Source organism: Mugil cephalus, chromosome 8 (assembly GCF_022458985.1).
Source record: "Mugil cephalus isolate CIBA_MC_2020 chromosome 8, CIBA_Mcephalus_1.1, whole genome shotgun sequence".
NCBI classification, from domain to species: Eukaryota; Metazoa; Chordata; class Actinopteri; order Mugiliformes; family Mugilidae; genus Mugil; species Mugil cephalus.
The window spans coordinates 8,768,874-8,794,200 of record NC_061777.1 but is presented as its reverse complement, the minus strand read 5'-3'; the positions used below and the strand labels follow the sequence as shown (position 1 = coordinate 8,794,200).

General features: G+C 43.9%; 1 protein-coding gene across 1 annotated transcript in view; it reads right to left on the bottom strand.

Annotated features, from left to right (window-relative positions):
• Positions 1–25,327, bottom strand: part of LOC125012707 (dmX-like protein 1) — a 49,615-nt gene that overhangs the window by 12,240 nt on the left and 12,048 nt on the right. Inside the window, exons 13-44 of the mRNA XM_047592800.1 lie at positions 24,511–25,228; positions 24,069–24,190; positions 23,554–23,643; positions 23,062–23,164; positions 22,827–22,946; positions 22,197–22,403; positions 20,587–21,848; positions 20,163–20,418; positions 19,443–19,576; positions 19,050–19,236; positions 18,823–18,933; positions 18,133–18,302; positions 17,403–17,500; positions 17,096–17,261; positions 16,036–16,164; positions 15,808–15,940; positions 14,146–14,933; positions 13,682–13,771; positions 13,146–13,313; positions 11,673–11,864; positions 11,287–11,363; positions 8,757–8,878; positions 8,375–8,632; positions 7,852–8,060; positions 7,541–7,689; positions 6,853–6,938; positions 6,492–6,693; positions 5,143–5,260; positions 4,685–4,747; positions 3,058–3,144; positions 1,745–1,863; positions 1,219–1,366 (exon numbers count right to left, since the gene is read on the bottom strand). Coding sequence (XP_047448756.1) covers positions 1,219–1,366; positions 1,745–1,863; positions 3,058–3,144; positions 4,685–4,747; positions 5,143–5,260; positions 6,492–6,693; positions 6,853–6,938; positions 7,541–7,689; positions 7,852–8,060; positions 8,375–8,632; positions 8,757–8,878; positions 11,287–11,363; positions 11,673–11,864; positions 13,146–13,313; positions 13,682–13,771; positions 14,146–14,933; positions 15,808–15,940; positions 16,036–16,164; positions 17,096–17,261; positions 17,403–17,500; positions 18,133–18,302; positions 18,823–18,933; positions 19,050–19,236; positions 19,443–19,576; positions 20,163–20,418; positions 20,587–21,848; positions 22,197–22,403; positions 22,827–22,946; positions 23,062–23,164; positions 23,554–23,643; positions 24,069–24,190; positions 24,511–25,228 — 6,882 coding nt within the window. The remainder of the gene's footprint in view (positions 1–1,218; positions 1,367–1,744; positions 1,864–3,057; positions 3,145–4,684; positions 4,748–5,142; positions 5,261–6,491; positions 6,694–6,852; positions 6,939–7,540; positions 7,690–7,851; positions 8,061–8,374; positions 8,633–8,756; positions 8,879–11,286; positions 11,364–11,672; positions 11,865–13,145; positions 13,314–13,681; positions 13,772–14,145; positions 14,934–15,807; positions 15,941–16,035; positions 16,165–17,095; positions 17,262–17,402; positions 17,501–18,132; positions 18,303–18,822; positions 18,934–19,049; positions 19,237–19,442; positions 19,577–20,162; positions 20,419–20,586; positions 21,849–22,196; positions 22,404–22,826; positions 22,947–23,061; positions 23,165–23,553; positions 23,644–24,068; positions 24,191–24,510; positions 25,229–25,327) is intronic.

Below are 25,327 nucleotides of genomic sequence, written 5' to 3'. Positions count from 1 at the left end.
TACCCTCCCACAATCGCAGAGATCAAGTCCCTCTGATCAGCAGGAGGCAGCTTTAACACACTTTTCCCTTATAAAGCTGCAGAAATTTAAGATGTGCGTCTCAGAGGCTGCAGCGGTCCGCACCGTCCTAGCTCCTTTTGTGATTCAGTGAGTGGAGCTAATGTTAGCAGCCACCGTGCTTTGGGCAAACTGGGCGCAGATGAATTATTAATTTAAGTCAATTAAACTGCTTTGAGGATTTCGCTTTGAGTGCAAAGAGGGGCAGATCCAGAGACACAGACACCATCAATTAATTCCAGAGAAGCAGTGGAGAAGAGTACGGGAGCATACTGATAAGATCCTGTCTTGTTGACAACACCGAGCCTACGTCAACAATGTGACGACAACGTAATTGTGTCATGGAGCTCTGACATATAACAAACAGATTCAACAACTAAAAGAAATGGGGCCACAACTCATGGTTATTTCTTTTTCCGGTTACAGCATAGACCTGTTGTTTAGTTTATATAATATAAATTATAATATCAACCATGCCCAGAGAAACAAAAAAATCTTACTCTGCATTAGCATTCAGCTAACAGTTTTGGCTTTGTGTATGTACCATCACATACAACAAAGGAAATTACAGAAACATGTATTTACTGGTGGGAAATATTTTGACCTGAAAGGTTACATTTATCAAAACAGTTTCACACTCAATTCATTAGGAAGTAAAAAAATATATATATATATATATATGCCCCTTAATTTCCAACTGGTCTGTGACACTGTCTAACGCTGTGCAAAGACATACAGTATTTCAATTCGTATGATATGTGGTAAATAGATGGCAGCTATAAACAGTCTAAGTCATGACTGAAGACAATCAAAACACAATCCTTTAAACCAAGACAGAAGTCAGGAAAATAATACAGGAGGGGTGACACACACAAATATAATCACACTTTGAAAACTACTCCTCGAACAAAGACCAAGTGAGGTTTAGTTTAGAGTATTGTCATAACCAGTTCTGATGTGTGTTCATTTATAAAGATTTTAAAGGGTCATATGTGTCTCTCATCACTGTCTTACATTCTCTATGTGTTTGCCTGCAAATCAATAACGGAGTGGCTAATCTGTGGCTACGGCCGTAACCATCCGACCGCGGTGCTTTTTCTAGTTGCCGCCTCCAAACCCTGGTGTTTATGTTTGTTTGACAGTGAAAGGTTTGTAGCTTACCACAGCTGCACCCCTGCCCGTCTGCAGGCCTCCCAGCCAGGGCACGTTGATGGGCGTGCCGGGGGTACTGTGGGTGTACGGCGTGGTGCCGTGGAGGGCGGCGAAGTCGTCGCGCGTGTGGATCACCAGGAAGTCGTCGCCGCCGGCGCTACAGACAGAAAATCCATCAGATGTGTCGCGCCGGGCGCTAAATGCATTCTGCTGCAAGTCAACAAACATCCAATCTACTCTATGTTTGGCATGTAAATTCAGTGAGCCGCTGCCGAACACAAACAAACACGTACGGAGACGGTGCTGGACAAAAGACGCCCACTGCAGATGCGAGCGCGCCACCTACACGATCATTACTAAACCAATCACGTTGTCCCCGCGTCCACTCCGTTTAGCTCCACCGGCACGAGGGTGAGAAGGTGAATTGATGTTACTCGGGATGAACTCGGAGCCGCCGGTCCCAGTAATTAAGGTGTAGATATGCAAACACAGAGACACACACATACACGCACACGCACACAGATCGCTCTCTTACCCTTTGCCTTCTGCCTCATCATCATCAATCCATGTCAAGATCTGTGTGGCCAAGATGGATGACACATCCAACTCCTGAATGTCATGGGTGGAGGCCATGACTAAACAATTACGATTCGCCTGGGGAGTGGGGAAAGGGGAGGGTGGGAGGGAGAGAAGATGGAGGTAAGGAAAACAGGTTTAGGAGTCTCCATCTATGTGCTGAAGGGCAGGAAGCTCCATATGAGTGAGACGTCTCTATTATCAGACAACATCTAAGGTTTTGCCGTTAATGACGACCATGAGCGCTGAGCAGCACTTTCCTTTGAAGAAGCCAGCGTCGCTTCTTCTGCTTCGCTGCAGATAAAGAGCCACACCGAACCAATCTGTGTCTCAACCCTTTTTCCTTTATCAAACAAAGAAAACTCGGCCCCAACCAAGATCAGAGGAGCCTGGATGTGGTGTCAGAGTTGCGCCTATGGCCAAAAGAGTTTTACAAACATCTGGGATTCGAAGGTGCGCTGGTCTTTGCGGAATTCAGCTCGGATTTAAAACTAAGTACTGGTTTTGTCTAGAGGCGTGTGTGCTTTTCTTACACTAGAAAGACTTGTTACAATGGGGAAAAAGAATCTTCGAGGGCACCAAACCGATGCGCAACTTTTAAGACTTGAGATACTGTAAATGAAACGAGCTGCAGTGGTTAAGAATGGAGACAGTTACAGTAGCTACAGTAAGCAAAAACTATTTGGGCCAGGTTGTAAACATGTTTATTTCTGCTGTAAAGCGTTTAAACACAGAGGTCTAATGGGATTTCTGGGCATTTCTGCATTATCTTAATTTTTCAGCCTCAGATAAAATGTAATACTATTAACTTACGAAGTTTAAATGCCAACAGCCAAGCAAAGAGCAGCGTGAACATGCACATTTACTGTGGGACACTAATCAATATTTAAGCCATTAAATATATTAAAGGAGTAAACTCCCAGAAAAAGCTGTATAAAACATAAAATTATGACTAAATTATCAATTTATTTAAGCTGCTCAGCTTTTTTTCCCCAACACATGCAAGTATAATTTGAACATTGTCGCTCCGAGGAAATGTACTGTATGCTTGTATGGTTTTTCCTGTAACAAAATAGCAACCAACAAACAAAATTAACCCACATTACTTCACTGGCTTCTGTAGCACTGATTAATTATAACATTAATAAACAAACCTTCATCGCACTGAAGGTGAGTGTTTACATGAAACGCCTCAGGCCAGTCAGAAACGCTCTCTGCTTTTCTCTCCGCGTTTTCTGCTGTTCAGCGACATCTGCGTTAAAGGGTTTTTACCTTGTTGATGGCAAAGGCTGTGATGATGTCAGACTCCTTGTGGATGATGCGCGCTTTTCCTCCAGGGCTGCCCAGATCCGACTCGGTCTGAAGACAGCGAGAAACACACACACACAAACACACAAATCACCATCATGCAGCTACAGTCATTTACAACAGAAACCATCAGCAAATATATTTTCTGCTGACAAATGAGAGCCACAACTTGAGCTGCATTTCCTTCTCATGCTACAGATCCCGAGAAGATCCATGATCCATGATCCGTTTGATGAATGAAGTGTCAGATTTTGCTGCGGAAGGCGTTCAGGAGTTGAGACGAGCCTACTCAGTGTTTTCTTCGGTATACTAGTAGTGTACTTTATGTTTATGCGTTACTGTCTTGCCTTTAGAGGTTAGGAGAGGACATTTAAGGTGCATCATGCCACACAGTTAACCACAGAAGCCAACGTATCACGGTTGCTGCCATTAGATAGGAGGAAAACCAAAGCCCTTGAGCATCGAGCACAAGCACACACTGTACCATTGTCACCCTGTGGGATGTATGCAGTGCAGCAGACAATAGTGTAGCACTGCATATTGTATAGAGATGTTACATTTTGACGCCAAGGTTACTCAAATTGAGACGGGCATCCTTAAAGCATGAGGCCGAATTAAACTCTTCACAGGATTTATTCAAGAGGAAAAGACCATGTCTTTTCCTGTCAAACGGAATAAAGTTAAATTCGACTTGCAGAAATCTAAATATGGTGGTTTGCCATTTTCGTCGCGCACATAATGCCTGCAGGACGCAGATTCACTGCGACAGTGTTGGGCCCATTAATCAGAAGCTATTCAGCTTCATAGCCTGTCCTCCGAGAGACTGGGTTAATTAACGCGGCTAAATAGAGTAGCTATAACGTGACAGCGCGCACAGTCGGAGCCGGAAGATTAGAATACCTCTGCGATGCATTCAGGGTACAGTGCAATTTAAGATGCGCATTCACATCAATATTTAGACAAGATCACACTGGATCATTCAGAGTTCACAGCCCTACGAGTACACGTACTGTAAATCTGTCAAGATCGCAGCTTTAACGTTTGCAACACACATAACGTGCATGTTCCCGCGTCCGACAACGGTATTGTTTTTAATCACGCAAACTTAACCGCAGCGGTGTGAAGAATGTTTTTCGTAAGTTGTCACATTTGCAGAACGCTGTTTACTCGCTGTGCTTGTCAAATCAAAGCGCCGCTGTTTCACACACACATTTTAACGAACAGGCTACATAAAACATTTTGTACAGCGGGCTGCACAACTTTAACTTCATGATTTAATCTGAGTCATAGTGACACAATCTTTAGAGTGATGCTCTGGTCTATCACAGGCTGTAAAAGGCTCATGGTTAACTGTGTGACCAAGGAGGATGTACTGGGTGTGGCTGAAGTGACTTTCCTTCTTACACAAAAATGACAGTGATAATCAAATTGCATGTTTGATATTTAAATCTCTGGATCATGTCTCAGTGTAAAAGACTAAAGCACTGTTTCAGTTCTCAAATCAGAAAGTATGAAACAAGACACTGAGGTTCGATATCCATCCCGTGCCACTCAAACACCATAAGCAATGATTCATCTGAAGTAGCAGTACCTGATTGTTTCCTGTCTCGTCCATCCCTGAACATTTCATATTATCCACCCGGTCCTCAACCGACTTTTAACGATTTGGGGGAAGCAGCACAGGGTACAGCCACACAAAACACACACACACACATACACATACACATACACGACAACATCGATCAGTGGTAAACCATGCAAACACACACACACAGAGAATGAATTATTGTGCCGTTAATAAAACAGGGTGTAATTATTTGAATAAAAACTAAACCACCAACATGCAGCTGGAGGTAGTAATAATACTGGCATGCAGGAAAAAAAAAAGAAATTAATAACAAAATGCAACAAGAGGGACGTTAAAGAGATAACGGTCATTTGATTTTAGTGTAACAACATAGTTAAGGTGTTATTCAGTGACAATTAATACTATGTGCTAGCCATGCAGTAAAGAAGCCCTTCATGCAGCTTGTCGTTGCAGTGATGTACCTGGTTTGTGCCGGGTTTCTTGGTGAAGATGTTTCTAATGAAGGTCTCCTGCACCTCTTCCTGCTTGACCAGAAACTGCCACAAACGTTTCACTGGCAGCGCTGAGTGGTGGCTAGTCCTGAAAAAAAAACGCAACAACAATCAGACACGTTAACGCTCATTAAATGAGCTGCATTAGCCCACGATGAAATAAGTTAAAAGTGTTATTTATGATTTGAAGCTTTTCAGATGTGTGGGCTTGAAGTGCCTTGTTGACTTCTATAGACCAGGGGTCTTCAATGTTTTTCAGGCCAAGGACCCTCACACTGATGAGAGGTTAAGTAGAGAACCCCTACCTATTATATATTAAACTCAGCCTAGTGCTATTTATAGATATACATTTTTATTTCAAACATGTGCAACAGTAGAGTGGCCGCGCAAATGCCATAAACAGACACAGATCGACTGTTTAAGACCTATGCCACGCAAACTTTAGTACGTGATGTGAAGAATGTTTTTTTCGTAAGATGTCACATCTGCACAACGCTGTTTACTCGCTGTGCTTGTCAAATCAAAGCGCTGCTGTTTCATACACATTTTAATGGGCAGGCTACATAAAACATTTTGTACAGCGGGCTGCACAACTTTAACATCATGATTTAATCTGAGTCATAGTGACACAATCTTCAGAGTGATGCTCTGGTCCATCACAGGCTGTAAAAGGCTGCTGGTTACTGTTATGTTATTATTATGGCCATCCTACACAAAAGTTATACAAAAAAGTCATTACAGTAATAATCAAACTGCATATAGGGTTCAGTTGGCAAGGGGTGTAAAAGTTATGGAATGAATGTGACAACAAATTGAAAGAAAGTGAAAATATGAGTATATTCAAGAAATTATCCTCAAAAACATTAGAAAGACACGAAAGACGTAAATAGCTAGTTTGATCAGGTCTGTGGAGAACTTATGTTCTGTTTTGTTATGCGAACCAGTGGGGGAAAAGGAAGTCTTTGTTTTGTTTATTTTATTTTATTTTTGTCCCTTCTTGAAAAAGGATGAGGAACAAAAACAATAGGGAATGAAGTGTGCGTAATGGACATGGTTTATGTTGATATTTCTTCCCCTCTTTATTTTCTTGATTATTTTAGTATAAGAAACAAATTATGAGATCTCTTGTAATTATACGCTACAAATGATCAGAAAAAATAAAACTTAATCTACCTTTTCTAATAATCAATTCTATCAATTTCAATTTAGACACAGTGAATAAACACATGACAAGGTTAACACATTTTAAAATAAGTCTTAATGTGAAGCTTCATTAACATATTTAATCTGTGTGACTGATCTCCAGGTCGTGGTCATACCTGAACGGGGTGTTGGATGGCTCAAACAAGGCCTTGTGCCTGAGCAGCGCGGGACCAGGTGTGGACACGTCATCGTGGAGGTGGGTGGAGATGTACTTGGAAGGGGGGCCCCCGAAGATCTCCAGCCTTTTCTGCAGCACCTGTTCCCAGCGCTGCAGCGTCTTCAGCACAGTGTGGCACAGAGGGGAGCCCACGGGAAGATCTGAAGCCAGCACACACACAAACAAACAAACAAACAAACAAACAAACAGAGAGGCAAACAGATTAGACAGGAAGTTCAAAATATCTTATCTACATCCTGGAAGTTTACGACATCAGAGGGTGTGTGTGTGTGTTTTTTTGTTTTTTTGTGTGTGTTCACCTAAAAGATCATATCCTGCCATCGGGTAGAAGGACTTGAGGTTGGTCAGCACCAGCTGAACCATGGCCAGACGCATCAAACACCAACTTTGGAGAGAAGAGGACATTACAAATCAGATTACAGCTCTGAACACAAATAGTTTAAAACATAAGTCTTTAACGGGGGGGGGTTGCAAAATCTTTGGTTGATTAAATGCTTTTATATATGTTTTTTCTAATTTTCCCCCACAAATTTAAATTTCTCTTAATACACATTTACATGAATCCAACGTATTTTAGTTAAGGGATAAATGGAGGCAGAAGACGTTATATTTCAGGAGCTGTCTCAACAGCGCACAGTTTCACACACAGCGCCACACTAGACCTGTCAATCTAAGCCTCCTGTGCAAAGTAGGCCCCGCCCCCTATCACTGCTGAGCCAATCACGAGGCTGCATATTACACTCCCCAGGTAAAATCCCAGAGGCATGCTGCAATATTAGCAGAAGAGAAGCTAACATTGCAGCTATAGAACACAAATATCTGGTAGGGGGTCTCTACTTAATCTCTCCATCAGTTTGGGGGTTCAGCCTGAACTTAAAGGAGAATTTAAAGGCAACAGGATCACAAAAAGTCACAGACTGATAGAAACACACTGAAAATTTGACGTGAAGATGTGTCACTGTAATGTGTCAAATATCCACTCATTACCTGTACGAATTGTGGTTGGAATGCTCCCTTTGCGGAGAGTTGGGGTCAAACACATCTTCGTATTCATTGTCGTCATCGTCCTCATCTTGGCTGCCCTGGCTCTCCTCTGAGTCGTATTCAATTCTGCTTTCCGATGGTGGAAGTAAAGGCTAAAAGGCAAAACGACAGTGAAGAGGTCACACTTGTTAGATATTGATAATGAGAGCAGATGCATTTAGTTGGATGATTATCATATCACACATGAGCCAAGCACAATGTTAACATTATCCCAGCAGAAAGCCAATCTACTCCAGCCAAGCATTCTGCTTTACCTTGGCGATGAAATAATCCCAAATGCTGAGCTCCGGAGGGACGAACCGCTCTTTAAAAATGGAGGCGGCTTCCTGTTCCACGACGGGGACGTGCTTAGGGCTGGACGGCCCCTCCCGCTCTATCCCAGACTCGTCCTTATCCTTAGAAGCGCTGCGTGACGAGAGAAGCCTGAACCGCCTGGACTTCCTGTCTGAGCCGCACGGTGAAGCTGTTGAGTGTTGAGACACAGAGCTGAATTACTTTGGGTGGGCTGTCATCCCAAACTTAATGTCTTGTGTATTTTCTAGTAACACAGCCAAAAAAAACAATGCTTAAAATCTTTCTCTGCCAACTTGAACGAGAGTGTGAGAGAAACAGAGTGTGAGAGAAACAGCTTCCCACACCCCTCGGTTGATGGAATTTACTATAACCTGCAGGAAATGACTGGAAACCAATCCATTTACCAGGACTGATTGGATTTATCTAACGGGTCACCTTCAAAACCAAACCCCACCGTCAGGCTAGATAATCCTAAACAATCACCTGGCGGGGGGGTTCTTGCCGGGCTGCTGGGTTTCTCGATGACAGGGGTGCGAGCGCCTCCTCCGAACACTGTCACCCAGAGCTTGCCGTTGAGTGGGTGAGCCACGATGCGAAACAGCTCGTTGCTGGAGTGAGTGGCCATGCCGTGAACAAACAGACTGAGGAAGACAGCCGTCAGGATCTCACAGAGGAGCACAGCTAAGCCCGGCTGGCTCTCCTCGCCCGCTGAGCTCAACAGGCGGACCAGCGAAGCAATACCTGAGGAGAAGAGGAAAAGACAGCCTCAAAACTTCTGAGCTCTGCTTAATAACTGGTAATAATCAAAGACGCGTTGGTTTGGATGTATTAAGTTATCGCAAGAAAACATTTTTGAGTGATTTACCCGGCCACTGTGCAGGAGACGTGTTGGGCTGAACAGATTCGTCCATGCTGACGGTTTTGAGCGGCTGCTTCTGAGACAGCAAAACACTCTGATACACAGTCCCTGTGAAATTGTTCACGTGGCTGTGGAAGGAAACCCACACGGAGTCAGTACGAGGCTACGGAGCGAAACAAATGCATTAAACATGAAACGTTGTCGTGGAAAAGGGACATTTTTCAAAAAAATGGGTTAGGTGGCGTAAATATATAATAATACAATGTTTTATTTTAAATTCGTTTTTTTTTTTTCCCCCACTTTGTTCTGAAATCTGGGATGTTGTTTCGAAGACGGAGGCGCTGCTGTCAAGACATGAGATGCTAATAGGCTGGATCCCAGGTTACCTGTCTACTGTACGGATGCTGTTTGGGAACAGAGAGGAGGCACATCGGGATCAAGAAAACTTTTCTATTCTCTAACTATTCAAGTTCTCGTGTCAAGAGGCTTGTCAACAAACGCACTAAAAACAAACTTGAAGAGTTGGAGAAAATATTTTTCACAGAGGATGTGGAATATGGGGGCGTTTAACCCAATCAGGCGTAACATTATGACCACCTTCGTGATAGTGCCTCCAAAATACTCAGGTCCAAACGTTTCTCAGCAGAATATTGAACTGTCACAAGATAGTTAATGTCATTTACTTCTACCATCAGTGGTCATAATGTTGTGGCTGATCGGTGTATATAGAGACACATTCACTGCACTCAAGTGATCTTCATTTCACTAAACTGTCAGACCTAGTTGGACCTGCACTGAATTAGGTCAGTCGCTCAAAAGGAGGTGAATACCTATGAAAATCACTTTGTTTTACATGATCCACTTTTTACTAAACCGAGATTATTTTGTAGAAATCTGTCAAAAAAAAAAAAAAAAAATCCTATTGACCGGGATTCCATTCATAATTAAGGGAGCGTGATTTAGAAGAAGGAGCCGCAGTCACGACAAATTCAATCACCGCAAATGTGTGGGAACTAGAACCTCTGTTGATTGATTTCTCAACTGTTAACAAAATTAGGATAATGCAATTAGCGTAATTTTAAGAAGATTAATCAGAATATTGTCAGATCAGCTCTAGCAATCCTACATCCACAAAATCCATTTTCTAAAAAAAAAATTCTCACGCGCGCTCAAGAGGAGGAAAAAAAAAAAAGGAGAATTCCATCAAACAGACGCAGAAACACACCAGGAGAGTTTCCATCCGTATTACCATAACAAAGGCAGTGTTAAATTAGAAATAGTCTTGCTAATTTAGTTTGGACTGTTCAGTTCCCAATAGTGTGGGAGATAGATGGCTGCGTGCATGAGTGTGCGTCTGCATCTAAGGATGCAAAACTCATTTAATCAAATCGCTCAGAGTCATGTGAAGTTTGAAACAACAAGGTCAGAGAACTTCCTCTGAAAGGATAATGAACGTCTTCTCCTGTGGTTTTAAAAAAAGAAAAAAAAAAATGACTGATACAAGCTATTTTATCTCTGGGGTCACAGCACCGTGGCTTCAAGTTCCAGTTTGGCAAAGTTTTAGTTTAAATAATTCTGTACATCAAACAATCTGACAGAGGCACGACGGGAACGCACGCAGCAACACAGCTGTAAGCCAAATGGGTTATTTCTAAAAAAAGATTCACACACACACACACACACACACATCCATTGAAACGATAAATCCTTCAGGGTCTTTGTCAAAGCAAATGGGACTTATAGTACGTGGAGTCTTTAATAAACAATGTTCCTCCCATCTGTCAAAACCAAAAAACTAATCAAGTATTTACAATAGGAATGACAAACTGCAGCCTTGCAGCTTTTATAATTCATCCTCGACACGACTGAAACAGACAAGTGGCTGTCATACTTTTGGTTAGCAAACGTCTCAACATGTTTTTCTTTTTCACTGCATTAAATCATATGACTTTAGTCCTTTGAAAAAAAAAAACAAAAAAACAGAATAAAACGTAGAGTGATGATATTAAAAAGCATTTTCCACTTAACTGTGTATGTGCATTACCCTCTCATTATAAAGCGTGCTCGGTTACCAGTCATGTCCCTTCCCCATTATTTCATATTATTCTGCTCCAATAAGCCTTAAAAAAAAAAAAAAAAACTTCTAACACACACGCAAAACAAGAGGACACAAACCATAACCGCATTATTTCTGCCAGCAGTTTGGCTTTAATGCTAAATATAGGAAGTCAGTTTACTTGGGACGGATAATCTGTTTTAACAGCCAAGGTGAACGTGGAATATAAGGAATTCATGACTTTTGCTCGGAGAGATGCCTCGTGGATTCCCAGTATGAACACGAGGCTCCTGGAGTCTGGGTGCATGAAAGAGGTTTCGCAAAAAGCATTTAATTCTCCAGATTCTGAAGAAATCGTTGCTGAGGAATGTCTGTTTAAAGCCTGACATAAAGCTTCTGATTGTGTAGTTATTTAACAGTGTGCGCAGGAGAAATAAATCGTTTAGAAAATGCACGAGGTAAACCGAAGGTGGCGCTTACCTATAGGTGTGTCCATCACACAGACACTGGTATATGCAAGCAGACAAGGAGGCAGCCAGTGTGTGCAACACATAGATCTGAAATTAAAAAACAAAACCACAACAGAGTGAGCGTGTAATGCACCATGCACCTTTTCCTTTCTCAAACCCCGACTGCTTCAGCTTTTCAGATCATTTTTGTTTTTCACTGTTATCACGGTTAACATTTCTCAAGGAGACTGAATGCATGAAATTGCTTGTTACAAACATGACTTCTTGTGCTGCATGTCTGTTTGCAGCACATTAAAAGTACATCATATAACAACACACAAACCTGAAACCAACGGGGCAGAAGATTAACATATTGTTTTATCCGTGTCAGTCATGACACAAATATTACTGCCTTACCTCGTTGTTCACAACATCGGGATGCGGAGGAGAGTCCAGTGCATTGATGGTCTGCAAGATGTCGTGAGTCAGGTTGGTCAGGTAGACGATGGGATTGGCCACCACGGTCTTCACGTTGGCTGTGCAGGCCATCAGAAGAGGGATAGAGGTGGGCTGAGAGCTCAGAGTCACGCCCGACTGGATGGAGTCGTCCTGTCGACAGATGGCAGAGGGGAGCATGTCTTAGCCGTACATCTGGAGTAACCCCGGTTAATATCATATCATGTGACAAAATAAATCCAAACTTAAGACACTACAGTAAACATAAAAAAAGTAAGAGTGAATATATTTTGTCATTTCTTTTCAGTTTTTAGAGGGTAGAAGAGACAGCTCTGCAATAGAGGTGATCTGCTTTAACATTCGAATCACCATCACCACCTGAACTATATTAAGACAAGGCCTTTTCCAGTGTTTGTGTGTGTGTGAATGACATTTTAAAAGCTCAACAAACCCTCAATGGAATAGGAGAGGTGTCTGGTTTTGTGTGTATTTACTAGATTCCTGAACACGACTCTCTGTGTGTAAAAATACCGCAGGCTTATCCTCGTCCCCTTTGAAGAATCACATTCAACTGTCACCAACTTCCTTAACAGCAGCTCTGCACACTGACTGAAGTCAAGTCAAAGGAAAGGGGAGGAGAAAAAAAAATAAAAAAATACAAAAATTTCCTTGACAACAATGGAGAAAGTTGACAACCGAGGGACCAGAGCTGGGACGAAGGAAACCGACTTCATTCTGAAATCAAAGTAGGCGCGTAGAGAGGGGGGGGGACTCCCAACGCCCATAGACTGTGATAGCGTTCAAGAGCCCCGCTCCCATGTCGACTCGTTGAGTTGTTTACCTCCTAGAATTTAACTGAACCTTCTGATACTCAGCCTGAGACGGGACCTCCTTCAGGAGCCCGGGGACTCAAACACAACCTGTCAACACATTGTTGGAGGAGTGCAGACGATCACCAGCGTATGAGAACTAGGTCTGTGTATGCTTGTGTGTCTCAGTCTGCTTCAAAGAGAAGGGATGGAGCAGTATGGGCAGCTAGTATGGGCAGCACTTCGCTGGTTAGCTACTGATGGTCATTTGTGTTTGTCAATATTCTCAAAAATAGAAAAAACTGAGGGCAGCACAGTAGTGCGGTGGAGCCTTTCTCCGGCTTCTTCCCACCCTCCAAAGACGTGCTACTTAGGTTAATTCATGACTGTAAATTGGTCGTAGGTGTGAGTGCGAATGACTGTTTGTCTCTCTGCGTTAGCTCCGCCATAGATTGGAATAGTCTCATTTGAATAATGAGTCATATTACATTCTCCATGCGATTATTTACATGCATTTATAATTCACCAAATGTAGTTTGCTTTGTCTAAATTGTGACTCACAAGACGCTAACATGATTGAAAAACCAGCAGCTTTTATTTGTGCATGTGAACACGTTTTAATTACCTGGTGAGACTCTTGGAGCAGCAGTATGAGCTCCATGCGCACCGAAGCCAGTCCTCCGCCGTGGGAGCCGTGCAAGCTGCAGTAGCTGAGGAACATCCTCAGTAAAGGCTGGTTACTTTGCAGCCAGTGTCTCCTGCTCCGCTGGCTGTCACCACTGGGACTCCTGGGCTGGAAAACCATTAATTATACAGACAGTAAGTAGGCCAAACTTATCCAGCACGTTTAAAAGCAATGTATACTAAACAGTTTCGTCAAAAAAAACCCAAATAAATCTATATATAATATGTGAGCTGCTTCTATAGTAGAGAAAAGAGCAACATTTACAGCAGTAGAAGTGTTTTATATCCCACCAACAACAAAAAAGTCTGACAAGAAACAACAGTTACGCCCAATTTCAAACCTAATTTCTCAAAGCACACCATCAGACACGGTGCTGCTCTTTTCATTTATTTTTTTTATTACAGCTTACAGGGTTTCACTGAATCTTCCTTAGGAACACTTGACAAATCTGGAAGCAGTCAGCTGTCAACACCCACCTGTTCCTCCTCCACCAGCCCAGAATCACCCTGGACAGACAGCTCTGGCAGGCAAGGCTTATAGCTGCAGCAGCGCTGAAGAGCCACCACCTGGGGGAAAAGAAAGACAGAGTTTTACTCTTAAAATCTATTTATCAAGAGGAGATTTATCATCCATGCATGGGAGACAAAGCAAAGTATTTCTCCAAACTGTCAAATTGTCTTCATAGATTCATGGGGAAAAAAATGACATGAGTTATTTCTAGTGTAATATTTATATGCACTCATGCAGTGCACACAAGGATAAAATATTCAAACAATGAATGTGAAGTTAGGAAAAGATGTGTGGGTGTTATAAAAGTTATAAAAGTTTTAGTGAGAGAACTTAAGTGTGCAGACAGACCTATCTCACAACAAGGGATGCAAACGGTAGTGCAACAAAATTGTAACACGTCATGTTTTTTTTTTAGAGGGTACGTTCTTACCTCTCTTTCTAACCACTGGTAGAGCTGGTAGCGCAGTTTCCCTCCGTCCAGTTCATACCCTGTTGACAGCGTCCGGAGCTCATTGGTCATGATCTTCAAACAGGCGGTGAACTTCAGCTGGGCCACCAAGATGTCACCAGTTGGTGCGATGAAATCATCGCCGTCCTCTACCGTCCCGGCCTCCGTCAGCGTCGACATGGCGTCCTGCGTGTCCTGGAACACGCTGCCGCTGTCCGCAGTTCTACCACTCTTGTCGTTTTTGGTTTCTTCTTCGTCCTCGTCGACGTCTTCGTCGTCTTTGTCGCTGTCCCACTTCAGCTCCAGGGGCTCGTCCGGAAGCGTCAGGGACGGCTGGCTCCAGTCAAAGCTCAATACTGAATCTGACTGGCTGTTGGACAGGCTGTTTCCGTCTGACTCGTAGCCGTTCAGAGCCGGCTGCGACCAGTCCGGGTCCGACGCCCGTCCGGTGCCGCTCCCAACGCTGAGCTCTGCAGTGATGCCTGTATCCCCCTGGCTGGGGAGCTTGGAATGTTTGCGGACTTTGGGCATCTTGGAGAGGACTTCGAGCGCCAGCATGGGGCAGCCAGCGTGCAGGTGAGCGTACGCCGCGGTGAAAAACAGCCGTCTCTCGTCCAGGCTGATGGAGTCAGCCCTGCGACCCTCGGCCGTCAGGCCGACTTTGGCTTTGTCCGAAGAGCCGAAATGTCGGCGGAGGAGGAGCGGGTGCGTGCGGAGGTAGATGTAAAAGTTGAAAACCTCAGGGTTGCATGTAGACACAAAAGAGGAACCTGTCATGGATGCAAAAAGACTTTTATCTGTGTGGGCGGCAAAAAACGAGATAACTTTACGTCTCTGACCGGTGCCTGTGAGGACAAGCTGTTTTATTGGATCAGAAACAGAGCTAAACTGGCCTAACTGAATCATTGCTGAACTCGCAGACAATGGCAGGCCTGCTGCGTGGAGAGCACTTATGGCCGCCAAGCTTCATTCTATTGTCAAATGCGACTAGAGGGGGGTTCGACGGGAGTTCAACATATGACGGTTTATTGAGAAGGGCCGGTTGGCAACATCACATTCACTCTGTTTAATCCAGGTATGAAAATGTCAAAGGAGCTGGAAGTTCATAAAAAAAAAAAAAAAAAAAAAATAGCCAGGACATAACACACCCATTATGAGAATAAGAACCATTTCCATTTCTTTCTTTCTAAAAGTCTGTTTCTCTGTAAACATAAAGTGCGCTGTGAGAACATCATTTCCGAAACACACATAACCAGTTTGTCTCTTTAGGCAAAGTGAGGTTCATATTAAGTTCAGTCTTTCTACTCTTAAGGCAAGCCTCGTATATTTCTGCAATTACTTGTTAATTTCACATCACTTAAGGGATCAAAAGTAGCTGCAAAGCTGCAGAGGATTTAGTGTCAAATTACAATATGGAGCACTTAAAGTCTACTTCCCTGTTTTAATCTGCAAAGCTGTAATTCACAGGCCTGTAATATTCACAAAGTGAACTGGGTATTTGGTTTCAACGTGAAAATGTTGATCATCAATACAAAGCAATTGCTAACATCCCCAAAATACAAAGACAAGAAAAGCAATCAAAAACAAAAAGTAAAAAAAAAAAAAAAAAAAGAGCTTGCAGATTAACTGCACCATCCAACCTACCAGCATCAGCTTTGCTCTCAGTGGACCTGGAGCTGTTAGTAGACTGCTCAAGTAGAGTGTCTAAAGCTTTACTGTAGTCCTCCAGGACCCAATGAGCCACGCTCCGCAGGAACGGGTCCTGGTGGGCTGGAATCTAAAATATCCAGAAAGCGACACTCTTTTATCTCTCATCAGAATGATGGATTCAAACAATCTGGCTAGTTTGTGTGTCTGTGTGTGCGTGCAAACCTGTTTGTCTTGTCCCAAAACGTGTCTCTGGAGGATCTTTTTGTAGGTGGATGCCGTCTCAAACTCTGACTCATACAATCTGGAGATCACAAGCGCCAGCTGCAGGTCCTGCATTTTTTCTAAGCATACCTGAAGGAGGAGATGAAGAATTCATAGTTTGTTATTCTTAATAAATGGTTTCTGGGACGTGCACAGGAGTGAGAGGGATGAGAGGAGACAAAGGCAGGCAAATAATGTACACTTCTAGATGTGATCTCCTGAAAAGATGCCAAAAAAGCAAAAATAAATACCAGCGGAAAGTATGCGCATACAGTCGACGTTGTTGAGGTTGTTCCCTGCTGGTAAGGTGTGAGATGCATTTCAATGAGACCACCTCCCAGCCAGAGAGACCGAGCAAAGTCAATGATAGCCCTTTGCCTGGGTGACGCTCATTTCCATAAAATGCTTAGAGTTCGAGTTACTCATGCGGAGGAAATAATGTGACTCATTGCTTCAGGGACTTTCTAAGCGGAAACAACCTTGATAAATAAAAGGTTAAATAATCTGTATGACCCTAAGCAGCGCTCCTGCCATGGAGAGGAGTACAGCTGGAGTCTAACCAACATCATAAGAAACGCCTGTTTACACATTAACAAACATTATCGGAATCTAATGAATCAGGCTTTAGTTACACCTTGATTTCTTATTAAGCTTTAATTATGGCGACACAGGTATATAGCTATGAATTCATAAAAGAGGAGGAAAGATAGTCACACCCAAGAGTTCGCTGTTAACATCACTAACGCTTCAGTGCACCGCACTAAAAGCTCTTGACAAAGACACAGCTGTGGGCATGTGTTGGGGTATTTTAATAATAAGAGGGAGGCACACAATAGAAATGCTGCTGGTGAGAGACATTTTACCGGATTTGGTTTCTCCGCTTTTTACTACAACATTAAACACTGCCCTTGACTATGAAATGTTTGGGAAAAGGCAACATCGCAATGTCACACGGAGTTCGCAGATGAAAAAGAACACGGCGCTTCTTGGAAACACTGCATTATGACTATTTTTCACTTGCCTCCACAGCATCCTTAAGGGAGCCGGCGAGAAGAAAGAAGGCTGCAGAATGCTGGAACCGCTGCTTTCCCAACAGAGAAAACGCATTTTTCAGCGCTGCTTTCCTCCACCGATCCTCGCTGAAGTTGTTGCGGAAAAACTCTGTCATTTTAGCGTTCTTCTGAGACCTGGTGAGGAGGATTCAGAACGACGATATTAATGTCATTGGTCTTCGGTGATCGTGCCAGAGCTAATCTTGTTCAAGGGTGGGAGAAAATATTGTGCGCACATCACTGATTCAAAGGCAAAATCGTGTCGGTGCTTCATACCTGTACAATCCCCAAACCACTGCCTTCTTTTTCAGTGCAAGGTAAAATATAGCTGCATCCAGAGGATCATTGTTTCTCTGAAAAGAAGCCTTGGCAACCTGACCAAATAGAGGAGAAAAATACATTCAGCCAACGCCTCCAGCACCTCAGCTTATACAATGTTATCTACAGAATAAGCCGTGGCTTTATGGGTCATTTTACAGAGCAGCTCGTAGTCAGTTGCTGTATTTGGAGCAGCTTCAACAAAAGTGCACTTTCGCATACCTGGCGGCATTAAATTTACAAAGTGAAAAGTAATATCAAGTACACCAGGCTAACACGCTAATGGCCGAACTTCAAATTCTTTCTGTGTAGACTTTGTAAGTGGATCTGTACGAGTTGTGTACGGATAAAAACGCGATCATGGTGATTAAAATTGCGCTGCTTACTATCATTACCACAGGCCAAGTCTTCACATTAATCCTCATCACATCCTCACATAAGCAGCAGGCAGGGAATGTTTGCGAAAATTACAATTCATCAAACGAGTTGTAATTTAATAGTGCGGTGATTAAAGCTGTGGTTTCTGAGCACTCCATATAAATCACCAGACCCTCGACTTTCTCAAACATCCATTTGAAGTGAAACTCTATTGCACAGATCTTTTAATTACGACACAAACCGCAAATAGAGGTTGAATTAGACGATTAGCTCGAATAAAACGGATAAATACTGTCATTAACCGCCTCACCTTCTCGATGCACCTGCGTAGCTTGTTGGTGCTGCGCAGCCACCAACCTACGCCCATAGAGCGCAACTCGGGCCAGGTGGGCTCTCCCTTCTGCAGGGCAGGTAGCATGTTCAGCAGCTCCTCCTCAGCTTCAGAGTGGAAGGCCCAGGCATAGTGACACGTTGACAGGCCTGCAGGAAAAAAAAAAGAAACTGACTATTAGTTAAAATACCGCCTAAATGAGACGTGTGCTTGATTGTTTAAATACAGGTGTGCAGGAGGTTACATACTGAAGGTTTCCTCTGATAACTATAGTGCTGAGCCACTGCCTATTGAAGAGTTCTATGGGAGCCGTCACAGATTGCTCAAGGGCGCTTTACTGCAGTATTTAAGGGTGATGAATAGACCACAGCTTGTTCACTTCCACTTATTGAGACTTTTACAGTCAAGAATTTACAATGAGACCATCAGGAATCTAATCTAACTTGAGGAATGTTATTGCCCTGATGCTTGCGTGGGCAATGGACCTATTTCTGAAGGAGTGCGGAGACAAAGTGCTTCATGCAGCAAGCCAGAAACTTGCAAATTGCTAATTAAGAGGGGTATTTCACTCTTAGTTATGAAACAGGGCTACCTGCTGGCTGCTCAGTGCTGCCAGGTATGAAATGCCCTCAAACCAAAAACCATTTAGAAGCCATTACACCACTTTACCTTGACGTAGCAGCTGTGCTCTGTGTGCTGGAGGCAGAGAGGTCGAGAGGAAGGTATGGAGTCTGACAGCCAGCAAGAACTTCAAGCCACACTCATCCAGCGTCTCTCCCCCTGGGAAATAAATGACTCTCAGTTAAGTTAGTATGACATCATGCTGTAGAACAGACATCTCATATGTGTTGAATATGGATTCATGTGAAGAGTCTCTTTTGCAATGTTTTTATTACCTTTGCTCTTGCCCTGGATGTCTTTGAGGTCTGTGCTTGTGGTAGCAATGGTGTCGGCCAGAGCCATGAGAGACATCTGCTCCATTCGAGTTAATCCTGGCAAACTGGAGTGGAGGAGGTGGCTGGACAGAACCTGGGCGTGTTCTGGGCCAAAATACGTTGGACTGTACTGTGACAGGTCTATAACCTGAAGACAGGGAGCAACACAGCGTGAAATTTAGGGTATGGTATTTCTGACTCACAAGACAAACCTAAAGAGGAAGGAAATACCACAAAAACACCGAATGTGGCAAGGGTAGTTTGAATGCCACAACAAGATGTGACACAATATTTAGAGATAGCATGAAGCCAGAAAGGTGTTGCTGTAACTCTCTTTAAGAAAAAAAAACTGACCTTATTCCCGGTTTCCTCCTGATCACTGTCCAGAGGGTCCAGGTCCACAATGTTGGGCGTGTGAAAGAGCTCATCATAAGCATCTGTGTGACTGGAACCGTGCCCACTATCGCCACTCACGCTGCCGACTTTATCTGCAGGGAAAGTGCAGGACGGAGCAAGAAGTTACACAAGGCACGCATTTCATCAGAGGCCTGAAGATATATTCCTTCCTGCTGGGGAGAAGATTAAATTAAAATATCAAAGAGCATTATTCTTTTACTGTATAAAAGTTTCTGCTTTCAGTGTTCGTGCTTTGTATTCTCAGAGATACGAGAGCCAGTGTAGGAAAAAGTAGGAAACGTTTCTTAGGGAAGGTAATAATGGTACATTTATTTCCATCCTAAATAGTGTTATTCTGCTTGTTTGTGTACCTGCATGGACTCATGCTGGAGAATATTTTTAATATTCATTATAGACTCTTTAAGATTTCATTTAAGCACCGTGTTTACGCTATTTAATGCTATATTATTTAGGCAGTTATGAGTCGGGCAACTGTAGTATTCTGCCCACAGTTAGTGGAATTATAATCAACCATGAATAATAAAAGAAAACAAAGAAAAACTCTCTAGTTGGTGTCTTTGTAGCCATGGTGCAGAGAAGATTCTCCCAAGAGTTACAACTTATTCACACTTTAATTTACTTGGACTGTAAGAACTATTGGAAATTTGTTTTATTCACCAGGTTTTGGTGTATCCTCATCAGCGGCAAGGAGGGCGTACAGGGGCAGGGGAGGGACGGAGCTGATCTCCGTGTAGTCAAGCGAGGACTTCTCCGATTTGCTGAACATCTTTGGGTCCCTGGCCGTGCTGCCTCCAGCGCTGATGGTTCGAGAGCGCACACGTTTCTCTGCATTGCTGCTGCTGTCTTTGAGGGCCACAATTTCTCCAGCAATGCACTTGACCAGGTGGGAGAGGATGGCTTTGGCACGGTGAACCTTAAGAAAGACATGTGGAGCATCTTTTAACCATTACATGTCATGCAAAGCAACTTATGTATGTTGATGTTTTGACAAATGATTCTGTTTGTAAATGTACAAATCTGTTTTACTACAGCTGTAAACTATAAAGGTTTCAATAATAAACAAGTAATCTATTTATCGTACCTTCCCAAGGTCCATAAGCTCCAGTAACTGTACAGGATGGTACTGGGGTAGAGTGGGAAACAGTTGGTGAGCAGCTTCAAACAGTCCTGAGTCCTCCATCTCTACTGGTAGGTCATAAGCCGTTCTCTTCCCGCTGAGTTTCTGAGCCAGGCTCATCATCGATCTGGTCAGGGCCTTTTTCGGAGGAGCCAGCGAAGACGTCGGGGCCCCGGAGCTGAGCCCCTCCTCCTGCCTGACGGCTGAAATGATGGAGGAAAAGCTGCTGCCGATGTCGGCGTCTTGGCCGACCGTGATGCCGGGCTTGGGCGGAGTGGGGGGCTGCCACTGAGAGTAGACGTGCATCTCACAGTCCATGCCTACCACCAAGATCCCATCTCGTACCCAGGAGAGGGAGACCGGGATAGGCAACGAGCCCTCAACGGAGGACACCAGGTTGACCGATCGAAGCAGAACTAGGCGAGACATGCTTTGGTCTCTACTGGCGTCGGAGGACATGCCCAGTTCTGGAGGTTTCCCAGATAGACGGCCATACATATAAATCTTTGTCCCAATACCAACAGTGAGAACGTGTGACCCGTCCTCTTGGGAGACCCAGTCCAAGTGTACCAAGCTCTTAGTGGTGGAACCAAGACAGTTCTCGTTAGGTATAGAGAAGTCCATGTTATTGGGAATACTGGCGCTTCCAGTCAAACTACTGCTAACGGCGTAGTTAGCTGCAGGATCCGTGCCGTCCAACACTATGGTCTGCTCTAGGATCCACTGTGAGCCACCGGTGGACTCGCACTGGAAAATGCCAATGTGAACCAGAGGTTCTCTAGTGTTTGGTGGGTTGGGGCTCAGGCTGAGGTTGGGGCTGTGCTGTACGGTTAGGCTCGGGGTCAGGTGCGTGTTGGTGTTGTTATAACTTACATAAGGAGAGGATGACAAAGCGGGAGGAGACGTGAGCAGCCCGTGAGAGCTCAGGTGAGGCGAGGAGTTCAGAGGTGTGTTTGGCATCTGCCTGTAGGCAACCGCAATCCGTCCGGTGTGACAGCAGCTCACCTCTATGGGGCGACCTGGCACGCTTACCGCACTGCTGCTGGGAAGCCTTTCCTCCACCAGGAGATGCCACTCCTCCCACTGGTACTCCAAGTTGTCCATACCGGAGGGCTGCGTCGCAACGACGTTACACTTCCAGAAGCGCACCTTTCCATCGGAGCAGGAAGTGGCAAGGAGGTAAGGCACGCGGTCGGCAGGCAGCGAACACGATGCGCTCAAGTGACCTAATAGGAGAAATGACAACACATCATAAAATGTAATATTTTATTATTTAGATGTTACAGCTGGTAGTGAGTAGTTATTTTGTGCACAATCATAATGACTTATTGAAGAATATTCCCTTCCTTATCACTCTCTTTTTTATTTTATTTTATACGACACACGCAGCCTTTGTCTTCTTCCAAAAAGGGATCGTCTACGAGCTTCTTGAAAAGGTTATTTCAATCAGTGTTTTCAATCATTTGCCAAAGGAAAGCTCAGGTGGCAAATCAGTTCAGTTTGCTCAGTCGATACGAGTGTTAGCAAATGCCTCATCTGTCAGCATTTGTATCCGTGTCCTCATCGTCTCTCACCTGCCGAGGGAGTAACACTGACGGCTTCCACGCCTTCTGGAAGAGCCATCTCTTGGCTGTAGAGCCTGTGTGTCGAGAGGCTGAGGCGACAGGCGCTCTGCAGGTTGGAAGTGCAGGGTTTACTCTTCTGAGTTATTGGGGAACTGAGGGTGTCGAAGATAAATTGGGATTGGGAGTTGTTCAGATCCTTCTGCGTCGTGGTTTCCTCTGTGGGGACAGAAATATAAAAAATTATTGTTAAGAAAAGCTTTTCTGGTCAAATCCATTCAAGATTATTCACTTTTTTACCTTACTCCGTGACAGACAACACTGCATTAGTCAATATTTTAAGATGTTTTGTGAGTGACTACCATCTGTCTGCAGTAAAACCAGAAGTGCACAATAAACCTGAGGACACTAAAAAACATTTGGACAGCAGAGTAGAGAGACAAAAAAAAAAAACAAAAAAACAAAAGTGAACCATTAAAAGTTGATTCAAAAATGCTCTTGAAAACTGGGTCAATTCAGAATAAAACATTTCAAAATCTCATCATGAACTTTAAAGTGATTCATTTATTTCAATAGGGATTAATAAAGGAACTTCTATTTCCTGACTTTAGGAGCGTAGGATATTTTGTCCTAAATACCGACCCATGGTGACGGGCTGAGCAGCGAGGTGGAGATGCCACATGTGGAGGAGTGAGCGGCCCGTCGGGGTTAATTCCACCACCACCAGAAAAAAACGAGCCGAGAAGGTTGGCGCTGGAGAGGCTGGAGGGAAACGCAAAACACAGATCCAGAAAATATTAATAAACTGCAGCACTTGGAGAAGGTGCACATTGTTAACAACATTCCCTTAAAAGTGAGAAAAGAGAAATGTCTGTACCATTACGAGGAGAATCAGGAGTTTCCTGTGCGCTCTCTGTTCTCTCGCTGCCGAGGATCAGATCCTCTTCAAAAACATGCAGGAGCTGGGTCTCCTTCCCCTGCTGCAGAGAACAGCGGCAGCCATTATTTACCTACTGTGGAGCGCATACACAAGACGCCGGCTACGCCGACGTTACATACACAAATACGTAAGCACACACACACACACAAACTACTCAAGAGGGATGCAGAAGGTTTGCTCTGAACCCATTTTAGCATTTCCATAGTTGACCTTTCATAGAAAGCTAAACATCTACTGCAAGAGGCTTCATTCTGCAAACGGTCTGGATTATCGCTAAGGCTTTTATATTATATCAAAGCGTTATCTTTTATTTCACTGGAAACCAAGAGGTTGCCTCTTCGCTTTTAGATGATAGAATTAGAGTGACGGAGAGCAAGAGCAAGTAGAGTGTGAATATAATTAGAGTTCTTGGGCTTCACGTGTACTTACAAAGTCCGTTATGGAATCCAGCTCTATAATACACCCTGGTTTAGCTGTGGACTGCTGGCTGATGATGTTGAACACTTCTCCAACATATTTCTAAAGTGGAACATTTAACACAAAATGCATTTAGTTATCTGGACACACATTCACATTATACTGTTTAAACATACAACTGTGCATCACGTGGAATGAAATTTTTGTATTTCAAATTCTGTAACTGAAAAATTAAGGAAAACAATCATCTGTTTAAATGCAATGCAGGAGAACTTAAAAATAATATTAATTATTGTTTTTTTCCACATTTTGACACATTTTTCGTGTTATTTAATTGTGCTTTCATGTATTTCCACGTTCTAGAACAGAAGAAAAATAGTGATAATGATGTGGCAAACAGACTGCAAATTGACACACGTGTGACAGGCTCTGTAAGAGACGGGGGAGAAACGCAGGTGTCGCGCGATTAAAGTTCTGTCAGCGCAGTAATGACTACACTGTTTGGAGGAACTAGTTTGACAACTTACTGATATTTCAGGATTGGAGAGCTCACTCAGCAGCTTCTTAGCTTCAATAACAGCCTGATAGAGCCTGAGTGACTGGCCGTCACTTGCCACGAAGCAGGCGCTGGGGGAGTTACAGTACGCACCTGAGGAAAGGAAAAAATGGTTATTTTTCCTTTTCACATCCAGTGCATTTAGCAAACACTTAGATTTATCTTTCTTTATACTGTTGCATTTAATAAAGACTGCTGTTATAAAGACTTCTAGACCATGTACACATTTATGAAAGGACATAAAAACTCTACTATTCAGAAAACAGACACTGTGTTTCCTTCATCTTAATCAATCCAAAAAAAACTAAACAGCGTGCGTTATGAAATTAAGCCGTCGCCGCTACAATGGCTGATTGTTAAAGCAACAGAGAACAGTGCTTGGCAATCTCCGAACAATAAAATCCTTGTCTCACCTAAACAGCTGCTGGGAATGAGCGTGGGCAACCAGGCTACATTAGCGAACGCTGAAGCGTGGAGAGAATTGATTCTAGCTAGCTCGGAGACCCCGCCCGACAGAGACAGCGGGCCGACGGGGTCCACTCTCCACAAAATCAGCTCGCTGTAGATGGCGTTGGGGTCCTGGGAAACCGCACCCAGGGACACCCGGCTGGGCCGCGACCCACGGCCCAGGGACGAGGAAGGAAAGAAGCCAGAGGAGCAGGCCTCCGGAGGCGCTAGGATACTGTCCGCCTCTGGCGTCCTCAAGGCATTGTGGTGCGAGGTGGTGAGGAGGAGAGGGAGTAACGAGTGACAGGCCAGGTCATTGAGGTGGAAGCGGTGGCCACAGTACCGGGACTTGTGAGACACGCTGAGCACGGTGGAGAAAGCCGAGTCTTCGGCAAAGCTGACCGCCCACTGGTTCAGAGAGCCGTCGGCGTGTTTGGAGATCATGAGGACGTTGGGGGTGAAAATGCTCAGTCGAAGGCTGCTGCTGGGCGCGGCTTTTCCCTGACCCCCGTAGCTTATTAGAGCAGATTTGGTCTGCGACAACGCGTTCCCAGGAGGCCGCTGTCTGCCGTGTTGGATAGCCAGATCCACGTTCTTATTGCAGGCGTACATAACCACGCTGTGGCTCAGGGAGATGGCGTCGCCTGTGGGGAATGCTACGGGGATACGGGACACAAACGATACCTGAGAGGGAAAGAAAGATCCAGTTTAATTAAAACAAGGACTCACTAAAGTAATTCTGTTTGAACTTTAAATTAGATCATTTATCAGCTAACTCAAAAG